At 44.1% G+C, this 14,542-nt stretch overlaps 2 protein-coding genes across 2 annotated transcripts in view; one reads left to right on the top strand and one right to left on the bottom strand.

Moving 5' to 3' along the window:
• Nucleotides 1-14,542, bottom strand: part of DOCK2 (dedicator of cytokinesis 2) — a 458,208-nt gene that overhangs the window by 101,030 nt on the left and 342,636 nt on the right. The window contains exons 28-29 of the mRNA XM_070774484.1: nucleotides 10,026-10,124; nucleotides 6,965-7,059 (exon numbers count right to left, since the gene is read on the bottom strand). Coding sequence (XP_070630585.1) covers nucleotides 6,965-7,059; nucleotides 10,026-10,124 — 194 coding nt within the window. The remainder of the gene's footprint in view (nucleotides 1-6,964; nucleotides 7,060-10,025; nucleotides 10,125-14,542) is intronic.
• Nucleotides 11,937-14,542, top strand: part of INSYN2B (inhibitory synaptic factor family member 2B) — a 123,859-nt gene continuing 121,253 nt past the window's right edge. The window contains exon 1 of the mRNA XM_019982944.2: nucleotides 11,937-12,148. The gene's annotated coding sequence lies outside the window, so the exon portion shown is untranslated. The remainder of the gene's footprint in view (nucleotides 12,149-14,542) is intronic.

Genomic DNA, 14,542 nt, shown 5'->3' with positions numbered 1-14,542 from the left:
TTTCATTTTCAATAGGGAAGAAAGGAAGGAAGCAAAGGAGAAAGGAAAGAAGGAAGGGAAGGAGGGAGGGGGGAGAAGAAGAAAGGAAGGAAAAGAAGATATTGTAACATACAGGGCAACCAACATATGAAGTGTGCTTTGGCCACATGAATGGATGGAGCTTAGGCTGCCTATTTTTAGAGAAGAAAAAATTACATTCTGGGAAATACTGATCTGGTTTACACCATGGTGTATGTTCCATTTGTCCAATTTTTGTTGAAATCTTCCATTAACTAGCTGCATGACCTTGGGCAAGTCACCTCTTTGGGCCTCTTCAAGTTATCTGAGCCAATAAATAAGCAGTTTGAACATCCTTATAATGCACTTCATAACACAAGCCTATTTCACAGGATAAAGCAGTAGAGACTAAGAACATGGACTCTTAAATGAGACATTAATATTAAAATGAGAAATTAATATTAAAAATACTTTAAAAACTCATGTATTTGGAAATTAAATGTCCACTTGTAAATGATTGGTGTATTTAAGAAGCCACAACAAGGAAAACTAGAAAATATTTGTAATATAATGAAAATGAAAAGAGAATTTACCAGAATTTGTTGCAAGCAGCTGAAGCTGCTCAATGCAGTTAAATACAATACGGTGTTTTGAATAAGGTATAAAAATAAATAATGGACACTAACATAAAATTTTGTGAAAGTTGAACTAAATCTGTACCTACTGTATCACATGTTAATTTCCTTTTTTTTTTTTTTAAAAAACAACAACAACAGTATTTCAGGTCTACTATATCCTTCCACTTATCTCTATATTCATTCTATTCAGTTTTGAGAGTTTGCTATTAAAACTCCAACTAAAAGTCTCAATTTACCTACTTAAAAATAATTGTAATATGTAACAGAACTAAATGTAAGTTTGTTCTGTATTTGCCAAGTCTCTTGTAGATGTGATATCATATTTGCATAATTTACAAAAATACAATAAAGAAGTAAGCAAAGAAAAAAAAGAACACGGACTCATTGCCTGGTTTTGCTGGTTTTCGCTAGTAACACAACACTAAGTACTGCAACGATAACAACATGTATTCTGTGTTTCAGTTTCCTCATGTATAAAATGTGGGTTACAACATTTTATCATATCAAAAAGTTGTTGCAAAGATTAAATGAGTTAATACATCTAAGGTATTTACAATGGGAGCATAATACATCTAGGTATACAATCTAGGTGTGTGATACATGTTAGCTATTATAACACCTTACAAAATGCAAAAACTGTGAAAAAATTTCAAGTGCTCTGTAAATGGAAGGGATCACCATAGTTAGAAGATGAAGGAAATCTACAAGCTGAGCTATGTGCCTGCAAGAGAAAAATGGTCCTCTTTTCTGGCTGACACCAGGCACATGCTTCTCTAGTCCAAGGCTACATTTGTTTTCTGCGCCTGGAGATGGCAATGCTCCCATTGCCTGAATTCTTCCCAGGTACCAGCAATGATCTAAGGAGTGACTAGTCTATCCTCACACACACACACACACAAATGCCATAAAATGGATATTATAATTATCCCCATTTTGCAGATCAGAAAACTGAGATGCCAAGAGGTTAAATGACTTCCCAGGGAAGAGAAAGTGGCAAAACTAAGTCTGAAACCCAGGCTGTATTTCTGAATTCAACTTATTTTATTTATTTTATTGGAGTATAATTGCTTTATTACTTTGCCAACAAAGGTCCGTCTCGTCAAGGCTATGGTTTTTCCAGTAGTCAGGTATGGATGTGTTGGACTATAAAGAAAGCTGAGCACCGAAGAATTGATGCTTTTGAATTGTTGGAGAAGACTCTTGAGAGTCCCTTGGACTGCAAGGAGATCCAACCAATCCATCCTAAAGGAGATCAGTCCTGGGTGTTCATTGGAAGGACTGATGTTGAAGCTGAAACTCCAATACTTTGGCCACCTGATGCGAAGAGCTGACTCGTTTGAAAAGACTCTGATGCTGGGAAAGATTGAAGGCAGGAGGAGAAGGGGACGACAGAGGATGAGATGGTTGAATGGCATCACCCACTCAATGGAGATGAGTTTGAGTAGGCTCTGGGACTTGGTGATGGATGGGGAGTCCTGGTGTGCTGTGGTCTATGGGGTCGCGAAGAATCAGACACAACTGAGCGACTGAATTGAACTGATAATTGCTCTATAATGTTCTGCTGTGCAATGAAGTAAATCAGATATATATAGACATATATCCTCTCCCTCTTTGCCCTCCCTCCCACCCCTCCCCCCATGATATCCCTCTAGCTCATCACAGAGCACCGAGCTGAGTTTCCTGGGCTTTATAGCAGGTTAGCAGTAGCTGTTTCACACATCATAGTGTATATGTGCCAAACCTAATCTCAAATGTAGGAATTTCCTTCAGAGATGAAAATGTTTCTATTTAGTAGACGGCTCCAGTTCCTTAGGTTCCCTTGCCTGCCTTTCTGCTCAGTTGCCCAGTCCAGGATATTTGCACGTGCTCTGCTTGGCTCGGCATGCTTTAGTTGGCCTGGCACACTCTTCTCCCAACTCCCACCCCAACACTTGCTTTTCATCTCTCAGAGCACAGATATAGATCACATCTTATAGTTCTCTTAATAAATCACCTCTTGTATATAACCCTGACTGGGCACCCCACTCCAGTACTCTTGCCTGGAAAATCCCATGGACAGAGGAGCCTGGTAGGCTGCAGTCCATTGGGTCGCTAAGAGTCGGACTCGACTGAGCAGCTTCACTTTCCCTTTTCACTTTCATGCCTTGGAGAAGGAAATGGCAACCCACTCCAGTGTTCTTGCCTGGAGAATCCCAGGGACAGGGGAGCCTGGTGAAATGCCGTCTATGGGGTCGCACAGAGTCGGACACGACTGAAGCGACTTAGCAGCAGCAGCCATAATTTTACATTATTTATGAAATTACTTGATTAGTCTATCTATTCAACTGGATCACCAAAAAACGGTGACAAGCACCCTGAATGGTGTTATCTACAAGTATATGTGTGTGTGCTCAGTCGTATCTGATTCTTTGGGACCCTATGGGGTGTAGCCCACCAGATTCCTTTGTCCATGGGATTCTCTGGGCAAGAAGTCTGGAGTGGGATGCCATTTCCTTCTCCAGGCAATCTTCCCAACGCAGGAAATGAACCTAAGCCTCCTCCATCTCCTGCACTGGCAGGCGGGTTCTTTACCACTGTGCCACCTGGGACCTTAGGTCCCTTAGAAAAATATATTCTAATTTTGCAAGTTTAAAGAAGCAAGGACTACTGTGTTGCCTCTAGGGTCCTGTCTCCCCTCCAAAGACTAAAGTCTATGGCTAGCTGGAATTTCAAATAGGAACGTTCCCTCAAAGCACTTCCATGTGTTTCCTCTGGGATGACTGCTGGCAGCTCAGAAGGGGAGGCTGGCCTGATCAGGGAGGGCCCCGCCTCTCTGGGTGTCCATCTTCCTGACTCTGTATCAGTTGCGGATGTCTGTGCATTTGTCTGCTCATCATCAATTTCTGGTAGTAACTCTCAGACTTTCCTTTGAAGAATTACTCTCCCAGCCTCCCCCTTTGCTCCCAGACTTTGTAGTTTGGATAAAACTAGCCACAGCCTCCCCACTTCCAAAGGTGGGTCATATGAACCAAGCCTGATGAAACAGCATATGTCATTTCACTGGCCACAGAGTTTTATGGATTGGGATGTAGCTCGAGCCAGATCTTTGAAAATTATTCTGGGAATTTTGCTGTGCCTCTTGAAGGAAAAGCTTCTTCTTTCTACTGGGGCTGCTAATCCAACAAGACATATTTCTGGAATTTCTGCAGTCAGGTTTCTACCGCAAAGAGAGCATCTGCCTTAGAATGAAGCCAATAGAGAAAAGAGCAGAGATAGAGATCAGATTCCCTGCAACACCATTTGAGCACCTAGACATATCCATGCCCGCAGCCATAACCCTGGGCTCTTTAAACTGCCTGAGCCCATAAATTCTCTTTCTGTTTGGCAAATTTGAATTGTATTTCTTTAAAAAAAATCCTAATCAATAAGTCCCCATTGTGACCAAACGGGAAACGCACTGGTGAGGGATAAATCAGGAGTCTGGGATAAACACATGCACGCGCACCCATATGTAAGATAAATAATCAACAAGGACCTACTGTATAGCACAGGGAACGTAACTCAATATTTCGTGATAACATATATGAGAAAAGAATCTAAAACAAAATTAATATATGTGTAACTGAATCACTTTGCTGTATACCTGAAACTAACACAGCACTGTAAGTCAACTATACTCCACTACAATTAAAATATTTTTAAAAAACTTAAAAAAATAAATACCCATTGGATATACAGAGCTTATTACAAGGTATGAAAAACAGAGTTTATTATATACATGTTCATGAATGTCAGGTTCTGTGCCAAGAGTTAGAAACACAGAGATAAGCTGGACCTACTTCTTGCCTTCAAGAAGCCGTTCTCTGGTGGCAAGAACGGTCACAACGAGAGACAATGACAGCACAGAGCCAAGTACTATAATGTGGGTGTGTGTGCAAACACAGAGGCGGGAACATGCTCTCCTACCATAAAGGCATTCCCGAAGGCCCCACAAATGAGAAATTACATGGACAAGAATTTTTAGGACGCTTTTGTGTTGAGTTTTGTCTAAAAAGGGGGAGAGTCATAGTTTATGCAAAGTCATAGGAAGTATGAAGCAGTATGTTACATGAACAGTTGAGTGTCTCTGAAATGTAGGGTGAGTCGAAGATGACTCACCTGGATGCTTCATGAAATTTGGCAAAACCCCAAGACCTTACTGACCAACTGGCAAAGAGTGAAGGGATCCAAAAGCAGTTTGGGAGCCGGGTTCTTCCGAGCACAGATGCATAGATAGACACTGATGTGAGGCACCACCAGCTGCATCCTTTTTAGCTCAGTGCACAGTGAAAATGCAAGTCTCCTAGTCCAAAGTATTAAGAATTCAAGATGGTGACAGCAGGGCCCTTTAGAGTGCAGGGTCCTCTGCAGCTACACAGGTTGGATGCTCAGGAAGCTGATTCTGACATAGGGCTAGGGAGAGACCTGCCTCTCATCTGTAATGTGGCGGGGCCTAATTCCCACCAATGCCTTCAGCATTGTAAAAGCCAGACTCCCACCTGAGTGATGTGAACAGAGAGAATCAGTGCAACATAAGCCCAGGCTAAGAATTCTGACATTTTTGTTGTTTGGCTGATTTTCCTCTTCCCAGCACAAACACCGGTGCAGAAACATTTATCTCTTTCTGCTTTGACAAACCTCTCCTCCCCTTCACCAGCCCCTAAAGCTGGCCCTAAGAGCAAGTGTGTCTGCAAAGTCAATAGGCATCCGGATAACAGAAGAGCAGTTTTGCAGAGGTCAGAATAGTAAGGGGTGGAAGCCATCTGGGACTGGAGTAAGGTCCTGGGCAAACATGAGATAGAAATTTCAAGACTACAAATTTCAAATTTGTATCTAGTGACAAAATTATTAGTGTTTACATTCTTTTCCCATTGCTTCCCACTGAAGAGATTTCTGCCTTTGCTTCTTTAACATCTCCTCTTCTTCTATCCTCTCAGGACGTTTCTGTCTTTGCCAGCCAACTCTTGGCCCCTGAGACACAGAGCAAGAGCAATAGGTAGAGAGAGACAAGACTTCTTGCCCGTGTAGAGTGAAGAGTCCCTATGGGAATCATGCGTGCATGCTCAGGCGCTCAGTCATGCCCGATTCTTGGCAACCGCATGGAGTGTAGCCCACCAGGCTCCTCTGTCCATGAGATTTCCCAGACAAGAATACTGTAGTGGGCTGCCATTTCCTATTCCAGAGGATCTTCCCGGCCCAGGGATTAAACCCACACCTCCTGCATCTCCTGTACTGGCAGGCAGATTCTTTCCCACTGAGCCACCTGGGAAGCCTTTCCATGGGAAGCACCTAAAACAAATATAAGAAGCCAAAGGAAAGTGAGAGCAAAAGGAAAGAGAGAGCCTAGAGGACCCCAGTTTTAAAAGAGTTTGTGGATAGGAATTGAGAATAAGGTTGTGAGAGAGACTTGGGTAAACCATGAGATAGGAGAGATACAGGAGAATGGAAAAAGGGAATATTAGATAATATTGCTGAGTGCTACGACTTGAACTTCATTTTGATGAAATAACATTATTTGAGGAAAAACATTAAAAATGGAAATTGCTCACAGTTACTCTTGTCTATTGGGCTGGACTATGTGGGATCTGAATTAATCTTGGGTTACACTTGTATTCTATGAGATATTAATAAGTACTATATACACATAGGGAGACATAAATATATGCACACTGAATGATTCAACGGGCAAGTAAATCTGTGAAATGCTGTATCCCATATCTTCCTCTTAGAAAATCCCATAGCATCCCCCTAACATCTTCCTCTTAGAGAATGCATTAGCATAAAGGCTCTGAGAAGTCCTGTACCACAGAAAGCTAATCAAAGCTGCTTAATCCAATGCTTCCTAAACGTATTCTACCATATGTCCCAGGATATATTTTACTGTTTGAATAAATTTAATATAGTACAATTTTAATAAGGCTGATCTTAAGCTCTCCTGTCTCAAGGTTTAGAGAAGGTGTTGTAGATGAAATATATTTTAACTAGTATTGGAAGGATGGGGAAGGTAGGGAGTAGCCAGTTCAGTATATAGAAAGGAATGAAAAATAATGAATAAATAGCTCAAGACTGGTGAGCAGTTCCCTGGGGTTTCAATGCAGAAAGAAAGGATCTGTTGCACTTCAATTTATTTTCATCAGGGAGAAACTCTCCCCACCTCCTGGTGCGATGTCACGTGGGTGCTGAGAGGCCCGGGGCCGGAGGCGGGGCCACTCACCTGTTCTGGACCATGCTCATGGCCAACACCCCCCGCCTCTCTTGTGATGTCACGTGGGTGCTGAGGGGCCCGGGCCCCAGAGGCGGGGCCAACTCACCTGTTCTGGACCATGCTCATGGCCACCCAGTCCGCAGGGTACACGTTCTTCCCAATGAGGTCCTTGAACATGATGAACGTCTCCATCAGGAAGTCCTACAACAGCAAAGCAAAACACACCTGCCATCTTGCTTTATAGGAAATGACTGGAAGGACCTAGATCTTGTGAGTTGTTCAAACTTTCTCTTTTTTTTTTATGGAGGTGCAGAAAGGGACGAGGCATAGCCTTTCATTATGTAAACCCAATGAAACCAATAGAGGTGGATTTTCAAATGAAATCTTACAAGTGATTACCAGGAGACTGTTTCACAGATATAAGTGGAACATGAATATGGAATGTGAAAACCCTCTCAAAATAAAGCATTGTTAATTCTGTCTTTGGGAGTAAAGGAGTAAATGTATTCATTGATATGGCAATTTTATAATCATCTTGCCAAATATGCATTTGAGGAGGAAATAATCTACACTTATGAATGCATCTCAGGTCATTGAGCAAACAAACTATTATTAAAATGAAACATCTAACTGCCGTACTGTAAACACAGCTAATTCATATGTCACAGGCACACGCATGAGCAAGCTAGAGGAAACACGGCAGGGACTCCCTCGCTCTCCTTTTAAGAGGCTCAGAGTGGACCTCAACATGCTCCACCAGGCTTGCGATGGGTCAGACTTGTTCTCTACCTTTGGAGAACATAAATTCAAGACAAATCCAGATAGGAAAGTGAAGAAGCGCTGACACTAGGAGGAAATGAAGTTATCCCATCCATTTGCTTTGTGTGTGTATGCTCAGTTGGTCAGTTGCGTCCAACTCTTTGTGAGCCATGGACTGTAGCCTGCCAGGCTCTTCTGTCCATGGGATCTTCCCGGCATGAATGGACTGTAGCCTGCCAGGCTCTTCTGTCCACAGGGTCTTCCTGGCATGAATACTGGAGTAGATTGCCACTTTCTTCTCCAGGGATCTTCCCAACCCAAGGACTGACCTGGCATCTCCCACATCTTCTGCACTGCAGGTGAATTTTTTACTGCTGAGCCACCCATTTGCTATAGGCAAAATTTAAAATCCATAGGAAACCTGTTCAGAGCTCTTTCCTTAAGCCAGTGGTTTTCAAATTACTTTAACAGCAGAATTTTTTGTTTGGAGAAAATCTTACTTGGAACCTAATGTATAAAACAGATAAAAGTGGAAACAGCTCTGGTTGAAGTATGCATGTATGTATGTGTGTTGGGTGTGTTTATGGTAGAAGACAGTGAGGTTGGGAGAAATATAATTTGAAAATCACTGCTTAAGCTCAACTGTAAAATTCTGGAAATGAGATTGGCTCCTTTCCAGCAATCATTGCTTCTAGGGAAATTTACCTCAGAGACTAAAGTCCCAGTTTCCACATCAGCAGAATGGGGATAACATCTACCTCAAATGGTTGATTAAGTGCACACTGTCTATAAGACACTCCACACAGAGCCCAGCCCACTGTGAGTGTTCACTACATGCTCAGGATGACGCTGGTGAGTATAACTGTTCATCCTCGGGATCACCTGGGGAGGTGTGGATGTTGCCATAGGCACAGTCCCTGCCTGTGGGAATGGAGAAGACCTCTGCCTCACAGATGGAAAGCCTGGCTTCTGACTGGGAAGGTGCAGCATGGTGTAGGCTTTCCTACACCATGGTAGGAAAGATGGTAACGACTCTGCCTGCAATGTGGGAGGCCCAGGTTTTTCCCTGGGTCACAAAGATCCCCTGGAAAAGGAAATGGCAACCCACTCCAGTATTCTTGCCTGGAAAATCCCATGGACAGAGGAGCAGGGCGGGCTACAGTCCATGGGATCGCAAAGAGTCAGACGTGGCTGAGCGACTTAGCAGGGTGTAAGGACTGGAACAGAGGTTCAGACCGTCCCTCTGCCATATACTGCTGTGTGGCCTTGAGCAAGCAGACTGGAGACTTGTAACCATGGCTGCTAGCGCCTCTGCCAGCTGCTGGAGGGATGGTTGAGAGATGCATGATTCAGTACAGAGCGATCTGTTTCCCACCACCCTCTCTTCCACTGAGGATCAAAAGTGAGGGATCCAGTCTATTTCCACGTCCCATGACACTGAGGAGGGAGAAAACCTTAGGCTATTTAGAGTTCCTTTTGTTTCTTTCTTTTTTTTTGTATAACCAGAAAGAGGTTCCCTTTCTTGCCAATCTTACTCCAGCGAGGAGTCCTCAAAGCTAAATGGCCGAAGGGACAGGACATTAGTTTCCTATGGTTCTCCACTCTGTGAGCTTGGCACAATTCTGGTTCCTGTGTGTCCTTCAAGGAGAGGTAAAAATGAGCCCCTGGCAGCAGAACCCCTGAAGCTGGCGGTAATAAGGAGACAGTGACAAAGGTTCCATACTGAGGGTAAAGTGCCTGCTGCACTCTGGGGCAGCTTGGGCTGGGCTTTCTTTTGATGACATCATCTGCTGCAGAGGTCCAGCCCCCCAGCCATCCGCCACAGCAGACGGTCCTGTAGCAAATGAATCCTGAGAGGCCAGAGGAACAAAGGGCTCAGAGACCAGTTTTCTCTATGCGTGTGTTATTATAATACAATGATGGCTGCCTTTTACTGGACTCCTACAATGTGAGAGCTACTGTTGTCTCATTTAATCCCTTCACAATGCCGTGACATAAATGATATGATCCCCACTTTACAGATGGGTAAACTGAGGCTTAAGAAAGGTTAAGTAGCCCACAGTCGCAGCTAGCCAGTGACAAATCCTGGATTCAAACCCAAGACCATGTGACTCTAACACTCATGCTCTTAAGCCTCAAAATGTCTATGATTCATCAACAAATATGGTTTCAAGTCCTATGTAGACTAGACACTCAGGGCTCACATCTGACATGGGCTGAAGGTGTATTTCGGGAGTGATATATACAAACCTAAGCGGAAGTGAGAAACAGGGAAGCACATGAACATTTCTGCAAACCCAGACCCACACACGTAAGGTTCATGGAAGATATTCTTGCCCTAAACTCTCGGGAATCTAGAGAGCACAACGTGTCTCCCAACGCTGCCCCAAAGCATTCTGTAGACTCACCACAAGTTCAGAGCTGGTCGGGAAGGTCTCAATATAGAAGGAGTAGTGCTGGTCACCCATCTGGTTTAAGACGGCTGTCATACACGCCACGAAGTGACTCTGCAGGAAATCAAATGCCGTGGAACAGTGGAGAGTGCACCGTTAGATTCACTTTCTCCGTTTGCTTGACTTCAGACTGGAAAACATCTCTCCATCCCAGGCTAGTATAACCCCTCTCCAACCCACCCCCTCTAGGGGTGGAGAATTTCTTCTTAGCAGATGAGCATGTGGAACTTCTCTAAGAGTAAATGTCTCCTTATGGCTTATTCATCGCTCATTCATCCAAAAAAGCATTTATTGAACATCTATTATGTGCCTAGGACTATAATAGGAGCTCCAGATATAGACAATAAGGATCTGACTTATTGCCTCTCCAGTTGCTTTACATTGGGAAAAGAGCACTGTATTGATGTCAGGAGATCCAGCTTGGATCAACATTCTGAAGACAGTTGATTTTCTGGTAAATAATTTTACATGTCTAATCTCCAATTGTTCCATCTGTAAAGTGGGACAGTAATCCACCCACACCTAACCCAGAGATGTACTGTAAAGATCAATGGCTTCTATGGTGCCTTGAGTACACTGAAATTCCCTATAGGAGCATCGGCGGTTGGACCATGAATCAGCCAGTGAGAAGCCAGCAGCTGTCAGGGCTAATGTCTGTCAGCAGAATTGAGGGGGATCTACTCTGGGAACCTGGTATAGGAAGTACTGACCATACATCCACCAGCTGGGGAAAGAGTGTCTCACCAGCACTCAAGAGTGTCTCCTGTAAGATTCCACTAGGCTGCCTACTTAATCAAAGGAAGTTCCCTGCCAAGGGCAAGCCTGTGGTGGATGGGAAGCTTGGGGTGATGCAAGTGTCTCCAGGGATCCCCACTGCTAAAGGGTGTCAGATATAACACATCATAGCTGTGGGTCTGGAAGTGTTGTGTTTGAACCAAGTATTATATCTGTATCACAAACTACTAACTTTGTTAAAAAAAAAAACCAAAAAAAACAAAACCGCTAAAACCAAAAAATGAAAAAACTTCTCCCTTTGTTATAAAAATATAATGTGAAAAAAACTCCTCCCAATTTCAGGTTTACAGTTCAGTGACAGTGATAGAAGAGCAGCCTCGATGTCCCCAGGAAGCTCCTTCTGCGTTTCTCCACAGGAAGTCTTTTGGTCAATTGAATGTTCTTTAAGTTCATGTTCCCAAAAGTAACTCCCAAAGACATGGATTCTCAATTGCTTCTAGGTTCTTTCCAATTAGGACCTTAGGGATAGCATGCTTTCCCAGTCAGCAGGACTAGCTATGTAATTTGTGGGGCTCAGAACAAAATGAAAATGGAAAACTACTTGTAAAAATTCCTCAGAATTTAAAGACAGCCCTTCTGAGCACTGGACCAGGTCACACACTGGGGAAGGCAGCGCTGCCTGTGGGTGACCACCACACACACGCACAAGTGTTCAGAAAACATGCAGAGCTGGCAGGAGTGCAAGGAGCAACATCAGTGACATTGCTGGGCACTGGGACCGGGAGCCTTCTCCCTGGGGCCAACTGCCCTGGCCACCCTGGAGTCCAATCCTTCTGCCTGCTGAGGCCCCCAGCGGGTGATGGTGAGTCTGTGAAATTATCCATCCCTTTCACACCAGACAGAACGCCACCATCACTGCTAACTTCACCAAGTCCCATGGAAACCAAGAAACAAGTTCATTATTGTTTATCCCTCCGGCCAGGCTGGATGCAAGAGGGGACGGATCTTCCGAGTAAGAGGTGTGTGTGGCGGGGGGGTGGGCACACACGCGTGTATCTCCTCTACTCCCTCCATCTCTTCCGTGAGGAGCTTCCTCCAAGAATTCAGCCAGTGGCCACTAGAGGTCTTTGCTTTTCACATGGTAGCTGCCGTGCAGTTTTTTCGGCTTTTTATTTATTCCTACGTGAGCAGACCCACTACACTTCTTGCATATAAACAGTGAAAATTACAACATAAAGGACTTATTACTTCTTCTTTTGGAGTAATTCTGCTGCTGGCCAAAGCCTGGCTCGTTTTGCAAAGAAATGAAGGGCATTCTCTGCAGGTAATTCCACTGCTTCAAGGTAAGAGATCTGGGTAGGTTTTATTTTTTGTGATCCATCATCCTTTCAGAGCAAATGCTATCATTTCTTGGACAATAGTTTACTTTTAAAGCTTGGGCTTAAATGAGCCCTGGGATTGTGAGCTTGTGTGTGTGTGTGTGTGTGTGTGTGTGTGTGAGAAAATCCACCATGGTCGGAACTGCAGGCTGCCCCAAATGCACAGATACAGATCCGGAATGCTTGTTATTTCCAAAGGCTTGATTTGAATTTGAAGGGGGTTGGGGAAGCAAGCAACAAACCTCAGAGGTCAAGGTGCCTGGAAATTATCTTGAAAAGGCTACTTGTCTTAAGCCTTCCTTAGAGAAACTTCCATGCTTCGTTTTAAATGAAAATAAAAGGGGAAGGGGATTCCCATGCCGTCTCATTTGGAGAGAGTGACTATTTTATGAAAGAAACCACTATCTTTTTATAAGGACTTGCTCAGTTCATCGATCCATCAAAATTACTTTTACCAGCTTGTTCATCTCTTGATTCTAACTACCCCATAGAAAAACCTGGCTGAGTGCCTTCCAGCAGGATCTGTAGTGTGTTATGACTGAAGTTTGGACAAGTTACCTGCATTTGGCTGTTAATGAGAAATGACAGTGCTTTACTTCCAACTGGAAGCTTTCCTTTTTTTACTGCTATGGTGTCTAGCCCACTTTAGTATCAAGTCTGTCCAAAATCACACCCATGTGACTGACTGATTTGTGAAATGGCATGAGACACCAGCAGCAGGTTCAAATTCAGTAAAGGCTTCTCTTTGTCATTTAAATTAAGAGCCAAAACCCTCTGTTCATCATACAATGAGAGAATGGTAGAATCACGTTGTGTCTCTCTCACATGTATCCCCTTTTCAGCAGAGCCCTCAGCTCAGCAAGCCGCTTCTTTGCTCCCTGTCCTCTTTCCCTTTCACAAGTTTGAGACCTTCGGTATCCACCATGTCTGAAGGTTTAGAAAGCGCTGTAGGGGTTGGGCGTGGGGGAGAAGACCAGACTGCATTTGCTGTAGCAACTCAGACCTTCCTGATGTTGACACTGCTCAAACTTTACAGTGCTGGAGCCCAGACTCCCAGCCCTGCCAGCAACATGGCAAAGCCTGAAGGCAGCCTGGGGGACAGAGGGGCGGGCGGACCCCCTGCCGTTCAGGCTGCTGAGAAGGTCCTTCTTGCCATCCTTGGTGGAAATTTTGTGGTCAACAGATATTTACTATCAGGGCGTGAGGCAGCCACTCACCCATACCCGAGCAGCATTCCAGCTGACCGGATAGAAAATTGCTTCTTAAAACCAAATGGCAGGGGGAACTGCATATTAAATTCCGGAGAGAAACTGTATCTGAGATGCTGGCACAAACCAGGCAGAGTCACCTCAGCTCCATTCGGGGTAGCTTAAAATGTAGCTAATGAATCACAGCATGAAGAGACATGGTTTGAAACTAGGTCAAATGTGTAAAAATAAATGCAATCATTGCCGGCACTTGGCTGATGAGGGGCTACTTAACGCCTTGAGTGGCAGGGCTTATTTGCCGTATAGAACCCTCTTCAGTGATCCATGACATTCAATCCTCTTAATTAATTCACCCCATCAGTAAGTAGGGAGGTCCTGCACACCTGGGAGAGAATTGAAGCTCCAAAGGAAAACAGTCAGTGTCTCTTTGCTGTGTGATGGCAAGAGAAAATGAGAAACCCAATATTGTGTCATTAGTATTAATTAACTGGGATACTGGGTGATTGCGATCAGGAGAGTCGCCCTCTCCAAATCAATTTATTCCTTTGCATAAAAAACCATCACCGTGATCATCATATGACCATTGTCATCCTCCTCCTGTTATTGATAAGGCCAATAGTTTTGGCGCACAATACTCAAACATATCTATTTAACCTCTTCTAAAGCAAACACACCTACACACACGATTAGGACCCTGCAGGGCTGAGTGAGCCAGGAAGAGGCCATCAGTCTGCCCTGCCTTGAAGAACTAACAAAACAAGGGGAGAGGGGCATGGCGGATGCAAATGCACCCCTCCCCACCTGAGGTTGGTGGGAGTGATGAGATCTCAGAGGGAGGGAAAGAGCCAACTTCGGGAGCTTGCTACCTAAATGCCAGCATTACTATGCGATGCCAGCTGGTGACACGTTGCCATAGTAACTTCAAATAATGTGCTCTACCAAAATAAAATAAAATACAGAGCGCCAAGGAGAGGAAACAAGGGAGGAAAGTTTGCATGCTGAGGGAGATGCAAAGTTTTGCCTACGGGGCCATCGCTTTCATTTGGAGACTGAGAGTAGCCGAACACGGCTCTCAGGTTGCGTCTCCGTTCACCCGCGTGTCTGCCATGTGGTTATATAACAGATTTGATTTTGGGGTGGAATTGGTACG

Source organism: Bos indicus, chromosome 20 (genome assembly GCF_029378745.1).
Source record: "Bos indicus isolate NIAB-ARS_2022 breed Sahiwal x Tharparkar chromosome 20, NIAB-ARS_B.indTharparkar_mat_pri_1.0, whole genome shotgun sequence".
Taxonomy (NCBI): Eukaryota; Metazoa; Chordata; class Mammalia; order Artiodactyla; family Bovidae; genus Bos; species Bos indicus.
The sequence above is the reverse complement of the archived record's forward strand: the minus strand, read 5'-3'. Positions and strand labels throughout refer to the sequence as shown.